The sequence below is a fragment of the Fusarium vanettenii genome (genome assembly GCF_000151355.1).
Source record: "Fusarium vanettenii 77-13-4 chromosome 9 genomic scaffold NECHAsca_6_chr9_2_0, whole genome shotgun sequence".
Classification (NCBI taxonomy): Eukaryota; Fungi; Ascomycota; class Sordariomycetes; order Hypocreales; family Nectriaceae; genus Fusarium; species Fusarium vanettenii.
The window spans coordinates 551,918-568,228 of NW_003315877.1; the positions used below are offsets into that span (position 1 = coordinate 551,918).

At 53.4% G+C, this 16,311-nt stretch overlaps 3 protein-coding genes across 3 annotated transcripts; 1 reads left to right on the forward strand and 2 right to left on the reverse strand.

Moving 5' to 3' along the window:
• Positions 1 to 1,406: 1,406 nt before the first annotated feature.
• On the reverse strand, positions 1,407 to 7,492 carry NECHADRAFT_63490 (uncharacterized protein; the record flags this gene model as incomplete). Its single annotated transcript, XM_003050350.1, has 1 exon — positions 1,407 to 7,492. The coding sequence occupies one exon, from the start codon at positions 7,490 to 7,492 to the stop codon at positions 2,618 to 2,620; it is 4,875 nt and encodes a 1,624-aa protein (XP_003050396.1). The 3' UTR covers positions 1,407 to 2,617.
• A 2,250-nt stretch (positions 7,493 to 9,742) lies between these two features.
• Positions 9,743 to 13,270, forward strand: NECHADRAFT_63493 (uncharacterized protein). The gene is made up of 7 exons (XM_003049977.1): positions 9,743 to 9,818; positions 9,892 to 10,034; positions 10,098 to 10,265; positions 10,324 to 10,494; positions 10,553 to 11,948; positions 12,000 to 12,303; positions 12,356 to 13,270. Exons 1-7 carry the CDS (start codon positions 9,749 to 9,751, stop codon positions 12,981 to 12,983), a joined length of 2,880 nt encoding a protein of 959 aa, XP_003050023.1. The 5' UTR covers positions 9,743 to 9,748; the 3' UTR covers positions 12,984 to 13,270.
• A 720-nt stretch (positions 13,271 to 13,990) lies between these two features.
• Positions 13,991 to 15,873, reverse strand: NECHADRAFT_49140 (uncharacterized protein; the record flags this gene model as incomplete). The annotated part of the gene is made up of 3 exons (XM_003050351.1): positions 13,991 to 14,069; positions 14,131 to 15,491; positions 15,802 to 15,873. 3 exons carry the CDS (start codon positions 15,871 to 15,873, stop codon positions 13,991 to 13,993), a joined length of 1,512 nt encoding a protein of 503 aa, XP_003050397.1.
• Positions 15,874 to 16,311: the final 438 nt, after the last annotated feature.

Consider the following 16,311-nt stretch of genomic DNA (forward strand, 5'->3'; position numbering starts at 1 on the left):
GTTTGTAGATGGAATCAAGTCTGACGAGAACGTCTTGTCATCTCTCGGTAAGGAGAAATATCTGAGGTGAGATGAGAACTACAGGATGGCTAACAATGATACTCTGCAGGGTTTCAGAAATGGGCAGAGTACAAAGAAGTCTGGCGCAAGATCTAAGCTTAGCACTCTCAGCCATCCGCTGCTTGCAAGCTCCCACTCTAGCGATTTGCTTCTGACAGACCGCTTCAATGATGAGGAAACGGGATAGGGCGCTGCCCTCATCTGATGGAAGGCGACTCTCACTGGAAGCCAGGAGGAATTGGAGGCTCAAGTCCGAGTTTCAGTTCTAAGCCAACACTTCTCTAAGCAACTTTCGGTCCATCTACCTTACCTGCCTGTAAGCGATGACTCTCTTGTTGCGCATGTCTTTGTCTTCTGTCCACCCTGTCTGTCTGTCCGCTACGCCCGCCTCTTGTCCTGAGTGACAAGAGACTTGAATACGCCGGGCCCTCTTTTTTTCTGGATCATGCATACGCAATCAATCCCCAACCTGCGCGCGTCTGCAAGCGACGACGTGCGGTTCTGCCCTTGGACAGCCTGCCCGGAACCGCAGAAGAAAGCTCATGAAGATCGCAACCCTTTCGAGGCACTGGTCTGTTGACGTGGAGCTGACAAAGTGATATTCAGCTCGCCTCACGAAAGACAGAAGGGACAAGCAAGGCAAGACAAGACGGACGGGCAGACAGCAGACATCACAGGCTTGACAGCACGCCACCGCGTCGTGTTATTGAAGCGACCCTGGTCCCAGGCCTGGCTTGACTCAAGGGCCGAAGCCAAGGAAGGGAAACTCGCTGAGTCTGCTGATTTGCTCCTGGGGTTGTCCAACTGTCCCCGCCATGCGGGGAATCCCTCGTCGTTCACCTTGCGGCACCGCAGTCGTGGAAGGATTACCGAATTTAGAAAACTCATTGACGGATCTATCGGTCTAGACGGTCCAGAGATTTAGCCCGCTGCGGCACGCTGCATGGCTGGCTGACAGGTCATATTGGCCCTCTAGGATTGGGTCGAAACTCGCATCCACGAGTTGGCCATGCCATGGATGCCATGATGGATGGCCACAGCCCGTCATTTGCAACCGTCATCCCAGGTCTTATTTCGGCAGCCCGCCCGTTGGCTTTATACCACCTACCATACTGTACCATACCATAGGTACCATACCGCACCACATCACATCACACAACTCGGGTCGCTTTTGCCTCCGACTGGTCACGCCGTAGCTCGATGTGCTGCCGTGCCGTTATTTCGATAGCCGTACTCATCAACTTCAAACACCAAACAGCTCTTCGGTAGGCTGCCCGTATCCCCAACTCTTCTATGCTCGCAGCTCGTTCAGCCCCCTTCTTGAACTAGCCACTCGAACTTCAGAGGTCTATGATGGCAATAGACGCCAAGTGTGATCGACCTCGATGTCTCTTCCAAGCCCCCACGTTTGTCTCTGCATGATTGCCTGCCAGTCGAGACGAGACAACCGCGACCCGTATTCTGATTCGCGGCTCTACGACTTTCCTTGTTGAGAGCCATGTCCCAAAGAGATGCCCTCCCTTTTCACTTGTGTCACCATGATTGTGTGCCGGCTGACCATATTTTCGATTGGGCGCAAGCAAGCAATCCTGTTTTTTCTTGGCTGGGCATTCATCCGGTGGATTCCGCAGACGCCGCAACTGTGTAACCATGGATGGCTGGCTGGGTTATCAATGGCCCTCCATCCCATGCCGTCCCCAGCTATCCTCCGTGGACAAATCAGCCCTGGACCATGTGTGGGTAAGCGGACCGCTGCCACGATTCAGTAGTCGGGATTGGCGGCAGGGGGTTTGATGAAGTAGAGGGTAGGAGGTCGGTGACTGAGCCTGAGCCCCGAGTACCCGGTCCGACAAGCGGACACGGACGAAGCGCCGATATTGAGCGCCGGTCAGACGGACCCATCAGACCCAATATCCAAAGCGCGCTGGATGCAGGTTACACGACAGTTTCCCGCCTGCGTCACACAGAAAGGTCAAGAAATGACAGGTTTTTCGTCGGCTGATTAGGCCGGATACACATCCATGCAAAAGAGCGAGCACACCTGGACGGACGAGAGAGACATGTTAAATCCGAGGAGGGGAAATTGCCGGACCGCGAGGTCCTCTGAGGTGCCATTTGTTTTTGTCTTTGCAGTGTAATCAATCATGTAGCCGCCTCACCGACACAACAAACGAGATCTCGTAGACAAAGGAAGCCAAGTCAAATGATCCATCCATCCATCCATCTTTTGTCCAGACCAGGATGCAGATCAAGGGTATTTAAAGCCAAAAAGCTGTTGAGAAGAAAGGGGTAGAGAAACAACTATACGCAGCCAAACTTTGGACAGAGAGAGCATGATAATGAATAAACAAACAAACAAACAGACGAACGGCATGATCAAAACCCAAACAAGAACTTTTTGTATCCGTGATTCCCTCATATAGATAGACGCCTCCCGCACCTTGAACAAGGATCAAATAGACTCCATCATCATACACACGACACTCCTTTTTTGTTTTGTTATCCCTGTTCCCCCCCTCTTTCATTCTTCAACTATCCTTGGTGAATGTTTACTCGCTTAAGCCCACTTTGAGAAGTCGACCGTGTCAACAATAGAGTCCTGCCCATGGACTGTGCCGATCTCTGTGTCATTGGTTGTAGTGGATGATGACAGCATTGATGACCGGTGAGAGGTCTGTTCGCTTGTGCTCGTGAAGAAAGTCGCGACACTGGTACGGCGTAGACTGGTGAAGCTATCCCGAACAGTGCTAGCCGGCCGTGAAGAGGCCTCGGCTTGTTGTTGCAGCAGTTGTTGTTGGTGCAGCGGTGTTGGACTTCCCAGCGACGAGTTTTGCGAAGCTGAGGGTGTCAACTGCCCTGACTTTGACGTGGCGTGCTTCTCGCGAAGTCGCTTGATAGCACGAAGACGGCTCCGCCATGAGCTAACATGTTCTCCACCCTCACGGTTTGCCCAGACATGCGAGAAGACAGAAGCGTTGAGCGCAAGCAGACGGATTAAACCTGGCAGCGCCTTGAGAGAGACCATCTTTGTCTCAGAAGCGGGCGAGATCTCAGGGAAGCCCGGCTTGCTCATGACTTGCACACGATAGAAAGGTTGGTTGTGCTTAGACGTGTCCCTGGCAGCAATAAACGATGCTCGCGACGCAGGTGTGATGACAATGTGTACAAAGTTGAAGTCGCCGGGGAAGGTGTCGAACTTGAAGGGCGCCCCGGAATCGTTGAAGACGATGTTGACAAAGTCGTTGCCGATATGACGCTTCTTGAGAGTGCATCGGGGGTCATGTTCCAGGTTGGTAGGCATCTGCGTTGTAACATGGAACACAATCTCGGTGACACGATCACGCCAGCAGAACGTGTACTGACCATCGGAGTCGAATTCGCGGTCAAGACCATGGGTATTGAAAGTAGCCCCCTTGAGCTTGGTCAGCGTTCCCAGGTTGTTCAGGAACTCGACGTAGTCGCTGCTTCCAGACACATTGGCAAGGATCTCGACTTCGTCCGTCTGGCCTTCTCCGATATAGATGACTCCAACTTTGTGACCATCAACAGTAGAGCTTCGATCAAAGACTCGAATAGCTCTATCAACAACATCATCATCAGGTAGCGGGATGGGCCGCGCCAGATCGTGGCCTTGAGGGACCGATGACATGAGCTGAACGAGCAGGTGGCTGGGCAAGATCGTGTTGGTTGATGACTGGCCCTCTCTGCTAATGTCGACATAGCTTTCCGTCTGATGGGGAGGTGGTGGATCAAAAGCTTCTCGAACCGTAAACACAGAAGTGCCTGATGGCTGTCTCTTCACGATTTGTGCCCAGCCCGTGGTCGTAGCCTGCATCACCGTGACGATACTATACCCTACCAGCCAGTTCTTTTTGACAATCTCACCGAACCGAGCCTCCGTGAAAAGGGGGTCTGGCGAGGACTCTTCAATGTCGGCGTATGTGACCCTCTGCATAAAGTCGATAGAGGTGAGCGCTTGCTCGTTGTCGGCATGTCCCTCCTCTGCGTCGCTGTACATGTTTCGAACCAACCATCCCACCATGTTTGCTCGATCAGGAAGCTTAAGGGCCAAGAACCAGAACAAGATAACATGGTATGCCAGGGCATACACATATTGTGGCAGGTCATCCGTCGCACTTGGATGCACCGAGTCAGACGCACTTAGTGGCGTCGATGGCTCGCTCGTGTGGCTGCTCCTATTGGAATCCTTCTTGTCTCTTACCGATTGTAGATATCGAATACAGATGCCGAACACAATCTTGTACTCCTCTTCCCTGAAGTTGACATACACGTTGTGTAGACGGCTAAGACAGGCTAGAAACTCGAGGATGTGGATCGAGACGTGTGGTTGAGTGATAATGGTCGACATCTTGGCAAGGAGCTGCACAAGTGATTTGCTCGTCGAAAGGGGCAACTCGTGGCAGCATATAGACAAGGCGTGAATACAGCATTTGGCACTTCGCTCCCAGGTAGCAATGCCATGGACAAACGTCTTGACAATCTCATCCTCGTCTCCCTTCTGGAAATGATCGTGGTAACTGAGAATCATGGTCAGACTGTGGAAGAGACAGATTGCCACGTCCGCACGTCTTAAGCCCGACGCATTTGGTGGCTCTTGAAACGAGTTTGTCCGAATCTGCTCGCAAATGAGCCTTCGAAGCTCCTGGATTTGGGGGATAGTGTCGCAGAAGATGGCGTGGTTGCTCAATTGAGAAGGCAGGTGAACAAGAATGAAGCTGTAGACCTCCCAGTCACACCCGTGTAGGAGAGTAAGGACGGCCTCGAGCCAGATGGCGATATTGAGGACAGAAGTCCCGGTATCGCCATCCTCCTTCTCAGACTTTTCTGTTGATTCGTCCTCGTCCAATTTTGGTGCGTGAGAAACCAAGACCGGGCTTATGGTACCCGTGACAGCGTCAGGCAGAGCCTCCGGGTCTGGGAGGCTCCAGATTTGATGATACCGACCTGCGCTGCTCCTTGGGACGCTTCCAGCGGCGACGCTCGCGGAACGAATGGGAAGGCCTCTTTCATGGGCTTGCCCTTGGCTGAAAGATATACCACGAGAAGCTCGTGATCCTCCTCCGTGATCACGGCTGAGCAACCGCACCGACTGAGCCGCTTCCTCAGCTTGCTTCTTTGCAAGAGTCTCTGGTGTTCGGCATATAGAGGCAGCGAGAAAGTTAGTCTCGAGGACTTTCGTAATGTAGATACGATTCGCCCAGTCGGCACGCAGACGGAACAGTAGCTTCATGACTGTCAGCCGCGCATCTGCGTCGCAGTGACTCGACTTGGCGATGTTGACTAGAGCATGGTATAGTCTTATGCTCTTTCCACTGTCCGTGTCCATCGTCTGCACAAACATTTTGGCATATCCCTTTGCAACAACGTTCGAGGGAGATTGTTCTGGCGACACAGAATCGTCTGAGGGAGCCTGGGCGAGGGGGTTGGGAGAAGCCGTGGACAAAATCGGAGACTTGAGTCGATCACCAATAACGATGCCCCGTAACGCGTCGATGATGTATTCAAACAGCTCCATGTCACAAGATGCTGCGACTGAAACCATCAGGGACATGATACCCTCGAGCACCAGGACGTCCGTCTCTTCGGCCACATCTTGCAAGACACTCTTGGCAAGATGAGGAATAAAACTCTGTTCAGGGTCGTCGCCAACCAAGTCCACAACCTCATACGCGTCCATGATGGTCTCGAGGGCCCGAAGTCGAATTTGAGAGGATCGTTCGCGGTTTCCAAAGAAGCCCTTCAAGACCAAAACCAGATTGTCCTCCCACTGCAGATCCGAGGGAGAGCAGCACCTGAATTGCTGAAAGTAGTCGAGAACTGAGGAAGCAGTTGCATCAGGGAGATACTGATGAACCTCAGTGAGAAATGCGACGACCGTTGGTCTGGGAACGAAGTGACCGGATTTCTGATTGATGAGAACATCTAGTCGCTTGATGAGAACTATAAGTTCCTTGATTAGACCCTCATCAGGCTTCTCGTCTCTGATGTTGTTGCGAAGTCTGTCTATCTCATGGGGTTCGAGAGTGACTCGTTTCGAACATTCCGCCGCGGCCTCAAGGATCACCGACCAATCCTCGTCAATAATAAGGCGATGCATCTGGCCCTCTCCATCGTCGAACAGACCGTTGATGAGCTGTAGAATCGCAGTCAAAGTCTTGATGGATGTAGCCGACTTCACAATGGTTGTCAGACCGTCAACAAGCAAGGCAAAGGGAACAGCCGGATAACCTTGCTCAGGAGTTTTGGTCATGAGCTTCTGTAGCACGGCCAACGCGCCACGTATCTCTCGGTTGAGATCCTTCTCCTGTTTTGCATCACCAGGGTTGTTGCGCAAGATGTCGAGGAGGATACGGACGGTTGCCTGGCCATTGTGACTTTTTAGCAGATTGGACAATGTATGCCACGAGTGGTTTTGCAGGCTTCCCACGATGCAATAGATGGAGCTCAACACATGGATACAACCTTTGAGCTTCTCATCTGGAATGGATCCAAAAGTCACGATAGCATCGACAACGGCGATACTCGACTTAAGGTCATCTTCCACGCTGGTGCTCATGCAGATTGCCATCAAGCGATCGACCAAACTAGCCACAGCAGGTTCGTCGGCATTGTTGAAGCTGAACTTGATCACATCGATAAGAAAGCTGAATAACTGAGCGAGGTTCTTTTCTTCGCCCGAAACCGCCGCACGGCTCCTGGAAGAGCCCTTGGGAGTCCGAGACGCCCTTCTCCGAGCCGCGCGGACCACATTGTAGGATTCCCAAAGCCAACTAGTCAGCAAAGGGACCAACTGGTAATCAAATCCGGTCAAGACGCGGCCTCGGCGGGTCAGGTCTACAAGAGCTGCCAACTGCAGATGGAAATCTTCGGCATTTGCAGGAGCCGTCAAGGTAGTAAAGTACTCCTGTCGCTCAAGATCTGAAGAGGCATCATGCTTGACACACTCCGTCAGGAGCTCCCAGCCAGCTGCCCGAGCCGCGGTAGGCTTTGCGGGATCGATAAGATCCTTTGCGGCATCCCATATATCCAAAACGGGATTCAGAGGATACTCAGCGATGGCATATTTCAAAGAGTTGGCAGCAGCGATGCGCTCGTTTGGAGAGCCGTTCTTGAGAAGCTCGAAGGACTCCATGTGACTTGAAGACAAGCCTCGAGGTTGTTGGACAGGCAGGTTCGCGAGAGGGGCATGAACGAACTCGGCGGTCGGCAACGCAGTAGAGGATGAAGGCGAAGCTATTGATGGCGACGACTTGGAGAGCTTTGAGCTTGTCAGGCCCCGCAGGACGTGGGCAAGGCCACCCTGACGGGTCGTATCTGGTGACGGTGGACCATCTCCTGGCTGCGGTGACATGTGCTCTTGTGAAGTCTCCTCGGGGTTTGGATGGCTAAGAGAGGCTAGACGGCGCAGCATGTTAGTAGAAGAACGGACGTCCACGTGCTAGGGTCGTCGTCATCGGCAAGGTAGATCGGTCGGTATAAATCAGGAATCAAGACAATGGACGAGGAACATGGAGCGAGGCAGGTGCGGGCAGAGTTTCGGCCGGGTTGATAAGCTCAACAAGGTCACCAGTGTCAAGATAGCTTGGATCTGGTGCCTCCAGAGCCTGTGTTCTGGGTGCGACGGACGGTACGGCGTCTCGGATGTCGTATGCAGGTGCAAGCAAGATGGGCAGGCAGTGCAGACGAGTCTCACCGGCGAAACATGTGCTACCTAGGCCTACACGGGGCCTGTGAGAGCTTGTGAAGAGTTATAGAATAGGACGTGGTCATTAAAGGGCGGAGAGACGAGATGGTGAATGACGTCGCAGCCTTGCGCAGGTGTGGTGTTGAAATCGACGAGACGAAAGCGATGGCGCGGAGGTGGACGGAGGCCCGGTATGGCACCACGGCGGGGCGGAAGCGAGCGGGCGGGCAGGTCGGCGGGACAAGAAAGCGGAAGGCCGGAGGAGGCAGCGAAAGCAGCTGGGGTTCGCGGACTAGCGTGCGAGTCGATCGGTCATCGACAGTGAGATTCGAGGCGCCTTGAGGCTGGTAGACGACAAAGGGAAGGGAATCAAAAGAGGCTGGAGTTTGATGAAAGGTTCAAGATGGGAGGAGAGTTTGCGCCGGGCACGAGCGAGCACCTGAGGTCTGGAAGGAGGATGGGATGAAGTGCGGTGCGGTGCGGCAGACTCTGACACGACCTGCAATTGACAATGGGCAGAGGTAGCTGCAGGGCTCGCCGATCAGACGAGGGTACCTCTGCCGATGTACCTTGACTCTGGGCCAGCCAGCTTCCCGTGCGAGTGGAGTGGGAGGTCACTTCCTCCTTCGTCCAGCCCCCAGAGGGCCGTGCGACGGGCCAATCGCGGGCCGGTCTGCCGCGCCTCGCGCCGCCTAGTGGCTGCTGTGTGGCTTCTCAGTGGCCGTTTGGGGTGGGAGCACGCGAACAGTTCAGGGATCTCACCTGTAGCCCCCAAACTGTGGAAGTAAGGTACCAGAGCCAATCACGCCAATCCCGGGACATGAGGGACCCTTATGCCGGAGCAGAGCATCTCAGCCACAGCGTACCTGCAGTCTTGGGTTGATCGGTTGCGAGAGATCCAGTAGGGTTGTACTCTGGGCTGTTTTCGTTCTAGGTGGCCGACTGAAGGAATGACAGAGTTTTGTTTGATAGACCTGCCAGAGCCGAGACCCGACAGTCTGTTCTCTGTACTTATTCGAAATAGTTTAGCGAAACGCAGCGATTTCCCGTGTGCCAAGGTAATGTCCGAGAGTCGTCTGCATCATAGCAAGGTCATTCTGAGACAGTGAATATGATGGCTGGCTGAATAAAGAGGTTGTCTATGCCCGAGTTTATTGGGACATCTGTCAATATCTGTAACCTCTTTCAACCAGGAACTGAAACTTGCAAGTAGATTGGACATGTTTTGCTTGCCCGAGAAGTCAAAGCTCTAGAAAGGCACGATATATATCACGATTCAAGGTTTCCCCAGGTTCCTTGCTCTACATACCTCTCTTGACCAGGCAAGTTCCTTGTCAAAACTCAATTCCAGGTCGAGCCTACGCTCAACATTTATTGCCAACAGCCCACTTCGACAATCCTGACCGCCTATTTATCTGTGTAGACATGGATCAATGCCAAGACTCGAATACCTGGAGCCTCATGGTGTCTACATTTAAATCTGAACCGTCAATTTAGACTCAGGTCTTGACCTTCATTCATTAAAATGTGTATCCGTACAGGGCTACTATTAAGGGATACGAGCAAGACGCGAAGCCAATTGATACCTGTACCGAGAACTTCAACTTCCAGTCGTCGAGGAACCCATTCACGGTCTGCCCCACTTGAGCATCCGGCGGGACCCTGAACTCCGGTTACTTACAGGGCAACCGACCCGCTAACACTTACTGAAGTCTGCCCCGAGCCCGAGCTGTTTAGCGCATTTGAGGTCCGGAGCTCATTAAAAGCTGGCTGTTTTGAGGCTTCTCATTGGTTGCCCCAGCATACCGCCTCTCACTTGGAAAAAAAATACAAGTCGTGTCTCTGCCTGCTTGCCAACAACGCAGCTTGCAACCTCCAGTCCAAGCCAAAACCAAACATCTTCCTCCACCATCACCACCGCCTCTTCGCTTCCCCTTCCTTGTCCTTCTCCTTATAAGCCCCTTCTCCATTCTATCTCTCATCATGGCGGCCGACATTGGTCACATCGCCCAGCTGCTTGATGCAACCCTCGATCCGTCTCAGCACCGCAAAGGTAACCTCCCCGTTGCCCGTCCCACCTCGTCGTTGCCCCGCGATTTCGAATGCTAACAAACAATCACCAACAGCCGAGACGGCTCTCAAGCAGGAGGCTACCAAGCCCCAATACTCTCTCAGCCTCCTCAACATCGTCAACTCCGACTCTATACCCTCCAAGACGCGACTCGCTGCCGCCCTCGCCTTCAAGAACTTCATTCGAACAAATTATGTAGTGCGTCTGGATACAAACCCCATCCGCCGATGCGCAGAGAGCTGAACTCGAATTTTTTTATAGGACGAGGAGGGCAACTACAAGCTGCCTCAAGATGAGGTTCAGATCATCAAGGAGCGCCTGATCGGCCTCATGATCTCATCACCTGCCAACATCCAGGCCCAGCTTGGTGACGCTATTAGCGTGATCGCAGACTCTGACTTCTGGAGGCGATGGGATACCCTTACTCAGGTAATCTCCTCTGAAGTTCCTTTACCACGGCCATGGCATTAACGCATTCTCTACTCAGGAACTTGTCAGCCGGTTCTCTGCCACAGACCCCAAGGTCAACGTTGGCGTTCTCGAAGTCGCACACTCCATCTTTGTCCGATGGCGACCTTTGTTCCGTACCGACGAGCTTTACATGGAGATTAACCACGTCATCAGCACATTTGGCCAAGCCTTTGTTCAGCTACTAGTGGTAAGTCGAGCTTGATTCACGTTTCGCCTGCAACTTTGCTAATCGACATCTCCTACAGACAACTGACAAGAAGATCTCCGAGAACGGCGACAAGAAGGATGTTCTGCAAGGCTGGTTTGAGACCCTCGACCTGCAGATCAAGATTCTTTATGACATGTCCTGCCATGATCTGCCCCCCATCTTCGAGGAGAACCTCGCCAGCATTTCCGAGCTACTGCACAAGTACCTCGAATACTCCAACCCACTCTTGGAGACCGACGACGAAACCGAGACGAGCATAGCAGACACCGTCAAGGCCGACATCTGCGAGGTCCTCGAGCTTTACACTGTCAAGTTTGATGAGGACTTTTCCAAGTACTGCCAGCCCTTTATCGAGAAGGCCTGGAACCTCCTGTCGTCGACTGGCACCGAGACGAAGCACGACATCGTTGTCAGCAAGGCTCTGCACTTCTTGACCGCTGTCGCCTCCACCAAGGAGCATTCCGGAATCTTCAACAACGAGGATGTCTTGACTCAGATTGTGGAAAAGGTTATCCTGCCCAACGTGGCGCTGCGCGAGTCTGACATTGAGCTTTTTGAGGATGAGCCCATCGAGTTTATTCGACGGGATCTCGAGGGTTCGGACACGGATTCGAGACGACGATCTGCTACCGACTTCCTGCGAAAGCTTCAGGAGCGCTTCGAGGCCCCCGTCACCACGGTGGTTTCCAAGTATATCAACCACTATCTTGCCCAGGGCAAGTCTGATTGGAAGGCCAAGGACACTGCCATCTACCTCTTCCTGTCTGTCGCTGCCAAGGGCGCCGTCACCGCCGCCCAGGGTGTCAAGACCGTCAACCCTCTGGTCAACGTGGTCGAGTTCTTTGAGCAGCACATTGCCCAGGATCTCATCAACTCTGAGGGAGTTGAGCCCATCTCAAAGGTGGACGCCATCAAGTACCTGTACACTTTCCGCAGTCAGCTGTCCAAGGAGCAGTGGACAGTTGCTCTGGGTCCCCTGATCCAGAACCTGAACTCGGACAACTACGTTGTCTACTCCTACGCTGCCATTGCCGTCGAGCGCGTTCTGTTCCTTGCCGACGACGCTGGTAACGCCATGTTCCCTCGCGCCGATATTGAGCCCTTTGCCAAGGATCTGCTCGGCCACCTGTTCAAGCTCATTGAGAAGGAGTCGAGCCCTGCCAAGCTGCAGGAGAACGAGTTCTTGATGCGATGCGTGATGAGAATCCTGATTGTCATCAAGGATGGCGCTGTCCCCTTGCTGGAGAATGTGCTTACTCACCTCATTCTCATCACCAATGTCATGAAGCAGAACCCTAGTAACCCTCGCTTCTACTACTACCACTTCGAGGCTATCGGCGCTCTCGTCCGATACTGCGCGGCCAGCAATGCCGCTCTCTTCAACGAGAAGCTGTGGGGACCTTTCCACCAGATCCTGGTTGAGGATGTCACCGGTAAGTAATATAATTTAAATAACAAGACTCATACACTAACAGGCTATCCAGAATTCATGCAATACGTCTTCCAGGTTCTGGCCCAGCTGCTCGAGTCGAGCCCGTCTGAGACCATCTCAGACAACTACAAGGCTCTTCTGGGCCCCCTGCTCAACCCTACCTTGTGGGAGACACGAGGCAATGTCCCCGCATGCACTCGTCTTCTGTCTGCCGTTATCCCTCGTGCCTCTCAGGCCATCATTGCTGAGAACCAGCTCGAGCCCGTCCTGGGTATTTTCCAGAAGCTTCTGAGTGGTAAGAAGTCGGAGCTGCTTGCTTTTGATATCCTTGACTCCATCGTCAAGACTTTTGAGCCGTAAGTACCCTTCTGCCTAGGACTGAAGTAGGAAAGCTAACACTTCTCATAGTTCTGTTGTGGACCAGTACTTTGGTACCATTCTCCGCCTTCTTTACACCAAGCTTCAAGGAAACCCAGCCGACTCTTTCAAGCTGCGCTTCGTGCGATTTTACCACCTCGTCGCTGCCCGTCTGGAGGTGGGCTACGGCACTGACTACTTCATCAAGCAGTCCGACTCGGTTGAGGAGGGCGTCTTCACCAAGGTCTATCCGGTTTTCGTGCTGGCCGAGACGCAGAAGCTCGCCCGCCCTGTCGACCGCAAGGTTGCTGTGGTGTCCCTGACCAAGACTCTGTGCGACTCTCAGGCATTCGCGCAGAAGTTCATGAAGGGATGGGCCAACACCTGCCGTATTCTCCTCACGCTCCTCGCCAACCCTCCCACCGTGGCTGCTGGTACGGGTGACGAGATTGTCGCTGAGGCCGACGTGGATGACATTGGCTTCGGCATGTCGTTCACAGCGCTCAACACCTGCAGGGCCCACGTCCGTGACGACTTCCCGGAGGTTCAGGACGTCGCCAAGTGGGTGCATGAGTACATGATCGCCGCGAACCAGCGACATGGTGGTGCTGTCGAAGGATTCATCGGCCAGCGACTGGGCCCCGAGGAGCAGGCTGCCATTGCCCAGTACATCCGATAAGTCACGGAAAGATTAGGGGACTCGGAACGGCATGATGGGGTGTAAGATGAAAGACAATGCAAGACAGGATTAAAACAGCGAAGAGGACGCAAGGCAGGATTTTATGAGGAATACCAGGATCCAGGGCGGTTATGGATACAGTCGATTTTACGAAAGATGAAAAAAGGACACAGCGTCTGGAATTACTAGACGATAATAAAAGTTGAGGGAAGCTCGACCAAGATTTGCTGGCGTTGATTGATGCCATAGAGCCTGGGTAGTTAAAATGCCAAGTTTGTGTCGCCTTCAGAATATGTACTCTCATCAAGTCTAGATCCCTTCAATGTGGCATTGGATTGATTAGTTAGGGCATTGAATATTCATTCATGTGCCTATTATCATACAGCATGAGTCAGTGCCTCTGTGTCTCAAATGCAACGTCTCTCGCCATCTCGTCGTCCACCATCATAGACATGCGTCGATACATACATAACTGAAGCATATGGGATGGTAAGCCCCTTCATGTGAGAATCCGCGTGCATCATCGTCACATGCCACATCATGACCGCCAAAAAAGAAATACCCAAAAACACCGAGTGATGCTAGCAGAGACAAAGTAGTCGTCCGTTGACAAAGAAACGCCTGGGGACCGTGTGCCTAACGGACCCCCTCCCCCTCTCCCACTCCATCATCGTAAGAGTCGTGACGATGCCATCATCTGGTATCAAAATCGTACAAAGCATGCAAAGCCGCCCAAAATAACATCCGTGCCTCCCCCCCTTGCGTGCCATGGCACGATAGATAAGTAAACAATAAGCCCTCATCCTCTGTGCCAAAGTCTCGTGATGGCCACGGCAGCAGATGACATGAGAGCCAGAAAACTAGTGTTGTCCTTGACTTCTCTTTCCGGTGAGTCTAGATAAAGGTGCCGTCCTTCCCGATAACGCCGACACTGTTACGCCATCGACATCTCCCTCCATAATCATCTGTGTCTCGGTCTCGAGGAGGTGGTCCTGTCCCTCGCGGGTTCAGCGTCCCACGGGGTAGGGACGAGGGCTGGATGTCGATCTCGCTGCTTCCCCGGGAACTCCCCCCACTAGCGTTCGTCTGGACGAGCAGTAAGCTGCTGGTGCTCGATAGCCTCTTGGTGAACTCGGTGAAACTCAACCTTTTGGTAGCGGTGCTCGAAGTGGACAGACGCTTGTCTGCATTCGGCCGTATCGCGCCATCATCGGATACCTTGGTGGGGGTTGCTGTTGATATCTCCAGATTGGCCATACCAGGAGTCAGCTGGGGAGTGCTGTTGGTCCTCTGGCTCGGAGTTGGACGGCTCTTGGCATGCGCTGTATGCGGCCGCAGCGGAGGCGATTGCGGTATCTGTGTCCTGGTCACAGGGGGACGACCTGATGGTGAAGGCGGCGCCGCTTCGTGACGGCCAGTGATAAACTGCAGGGCTCGTTGCGTCGTAGGCGGTATCAGTGCCGGTCCCCGTCGTTCCGGTACTCCGCCGTATGCGTCCTCATCCAAGTCGTCTGAATCACTATCTTGCTCCTCGCTGGAGCTGTCAGACGCTTCGAAAGCACTACGCATCGCCATCTGTTGGGCTCGTTCGGCTTCTTCCCTCTGTTTTCGCTTCTCGTCAGCTTCCCGCATAAGCGCATCAAACCGCGCCAAAGAACTCAGTTTCTCCTCGCCTGGCACCTCTCGTTCAGAGCCAGGGATGCATCGCATCTGAAAGGCCCTGTCCAAGATGGTCTCGCGTGGTCCAGGGGGGGAACTCGAGTCGGTTGCGGTAGTTGAAGGATGAGGCGTCTGCGAGCCAATGCTGCTGCGTCCTCGAATAGGCGAGCTCATCGTAGATGATCGCCCCTGCGCTGATGTCCAACCCTCAATAAACTCTCCTTGATATTCTCCCGTTGTGGTGACAGGAGATGGCAGGTCGGTGGGGAGGACCGTAGTGTAGTGCTGTCCGGGTATTGGGAAGTTCATCTGCTGAATTGGATAGTTGCTGCTCGAAGGGGAAGACACATCACTACGTTTAGATCGCAAGCTAGGCGACTCGGAGCTGAAGGTAAGGGGTCGATCTCGAGTAGCCGTCGAGTGGGTGTTGGAGGAGCTCTTATGCTGAAGGGCACGGGTATCAGAACGGCCAGACTGGTTTCCGCTCGTTGGCCGCGAGAAGTAGTCGGATGTATCGCGAGGTCTCGACGAAAACGGGTTCGAAAATTGGGGTGACATTGGGCTCTCGGGGCTCATGGGAGACTTTCTGGCGAGAATGAAGCGAGCCCACTCGTGTAAGCTCAAGTGGTGGTCGTCTGTAGGGGTCCGGAACCAGAGTGTCGTTGCGTTGGCTTCTTTACTGGAGGATATAAGGCCGGCAGCTCGGCTCGACCGTCGCTTTTTCTCCTTGTCGGCGATGGAGATGACGAGAGTGGGAAGGACAGGGCCCTGTTTGCGGTGGGCGATCTGCTGGACCTGACAGTCGGTAATAGAGTTTATGGGCCATTGTTGGCTTGGTTCAGTATCGTCCTGAATTCCAATGGGGTCAGTCTACAGCGCCAGGCAATAAAGCGGAGGTTTGGCTTGGGATTTCCATAGCCATTTCCGGAGTCACATACCTTGTGCTTGTAAACGAAGATGCAGCATTCTTCGGTAGGTAGTTTGGCGAGAGACTTGTTTCCAAGGCTATTAGTGCGGCTGTTGGATACTAATTGCGAATAGCTTGGGCTGCCTGGATGGCCGGCTCCGGCGTTGCGCCTTCCAATGACAACGTATCGCGGCTAGAATGGTATGGCGATTAGGGGCGCGGAACAAACGTGCGCATATGATAGAGACAAACCTTCCAGACAGCTCTACCAAGGATCTGGCCCCTGTCCGGAGGGACCATGAGCAACCCCTCCAAGTTTTCCATCGTGGGCGGCGACTTGAGAATGCTCGACGTAGGTGTGTAGTGTAGAGAAATCCGAGCAGAGGCGCGACAAGAGGTCAAGAGGCTTGATCACAGTCGCATCATGAGTACACAACCATGAGCTAGAGGTCGACGACGAATGATAGATGTCGAGCAACTCCCAAGACGCAGCACGAGCCGGGCTATGTCCAAAACACCAACCTAACAAAACCAAGAAGAAGAACCGTTGTCCGTGGTATGTAAAGGTTCGAAAGATGATGTTGGTGGCGACGAAGAACAAACTCAAGGGGACTCGGCCGGAAAATGGAAGATTCGGCAGCTGTTCGGACACGGGCTGGTAGTCGATCAGGTCGGGGCGAGTTAAACTAAGGCACTGTATCCGTACCGTACCATCCAACGTCCCACTTCCCCGACGAAGCTTGTCTTGTCTTGACTTGTGTC

What these genes read in the sequence shown, in the direction of transcription:
- NECHADRAFT_63493 (XM_003049977.1), top strand. Translation starts at nt 9,749, where the DNA reads ATGGCGGCCGACATTGGTCACATCGCCCAGCTGCTTGATGCAACCCTC. An exon ending in CCTTTGTTCAGCTACTAGTG is followed by an intron (nt 10,495 to 10,552) that starts GTAAGTCGAGCT and finishes CATCTCCTACAG; the next exon opens with ACAACTGACAAGAAGATCTC. An exon ending in ATCGTCAAGACTTTTGAGCC is followed by an intron (nt 12,304 to 12,355) that starts GTAAGTACCCTT and finishes CACTTCTCATAG; the next exon opens with TTCTGTTGTGGACCAGTACT.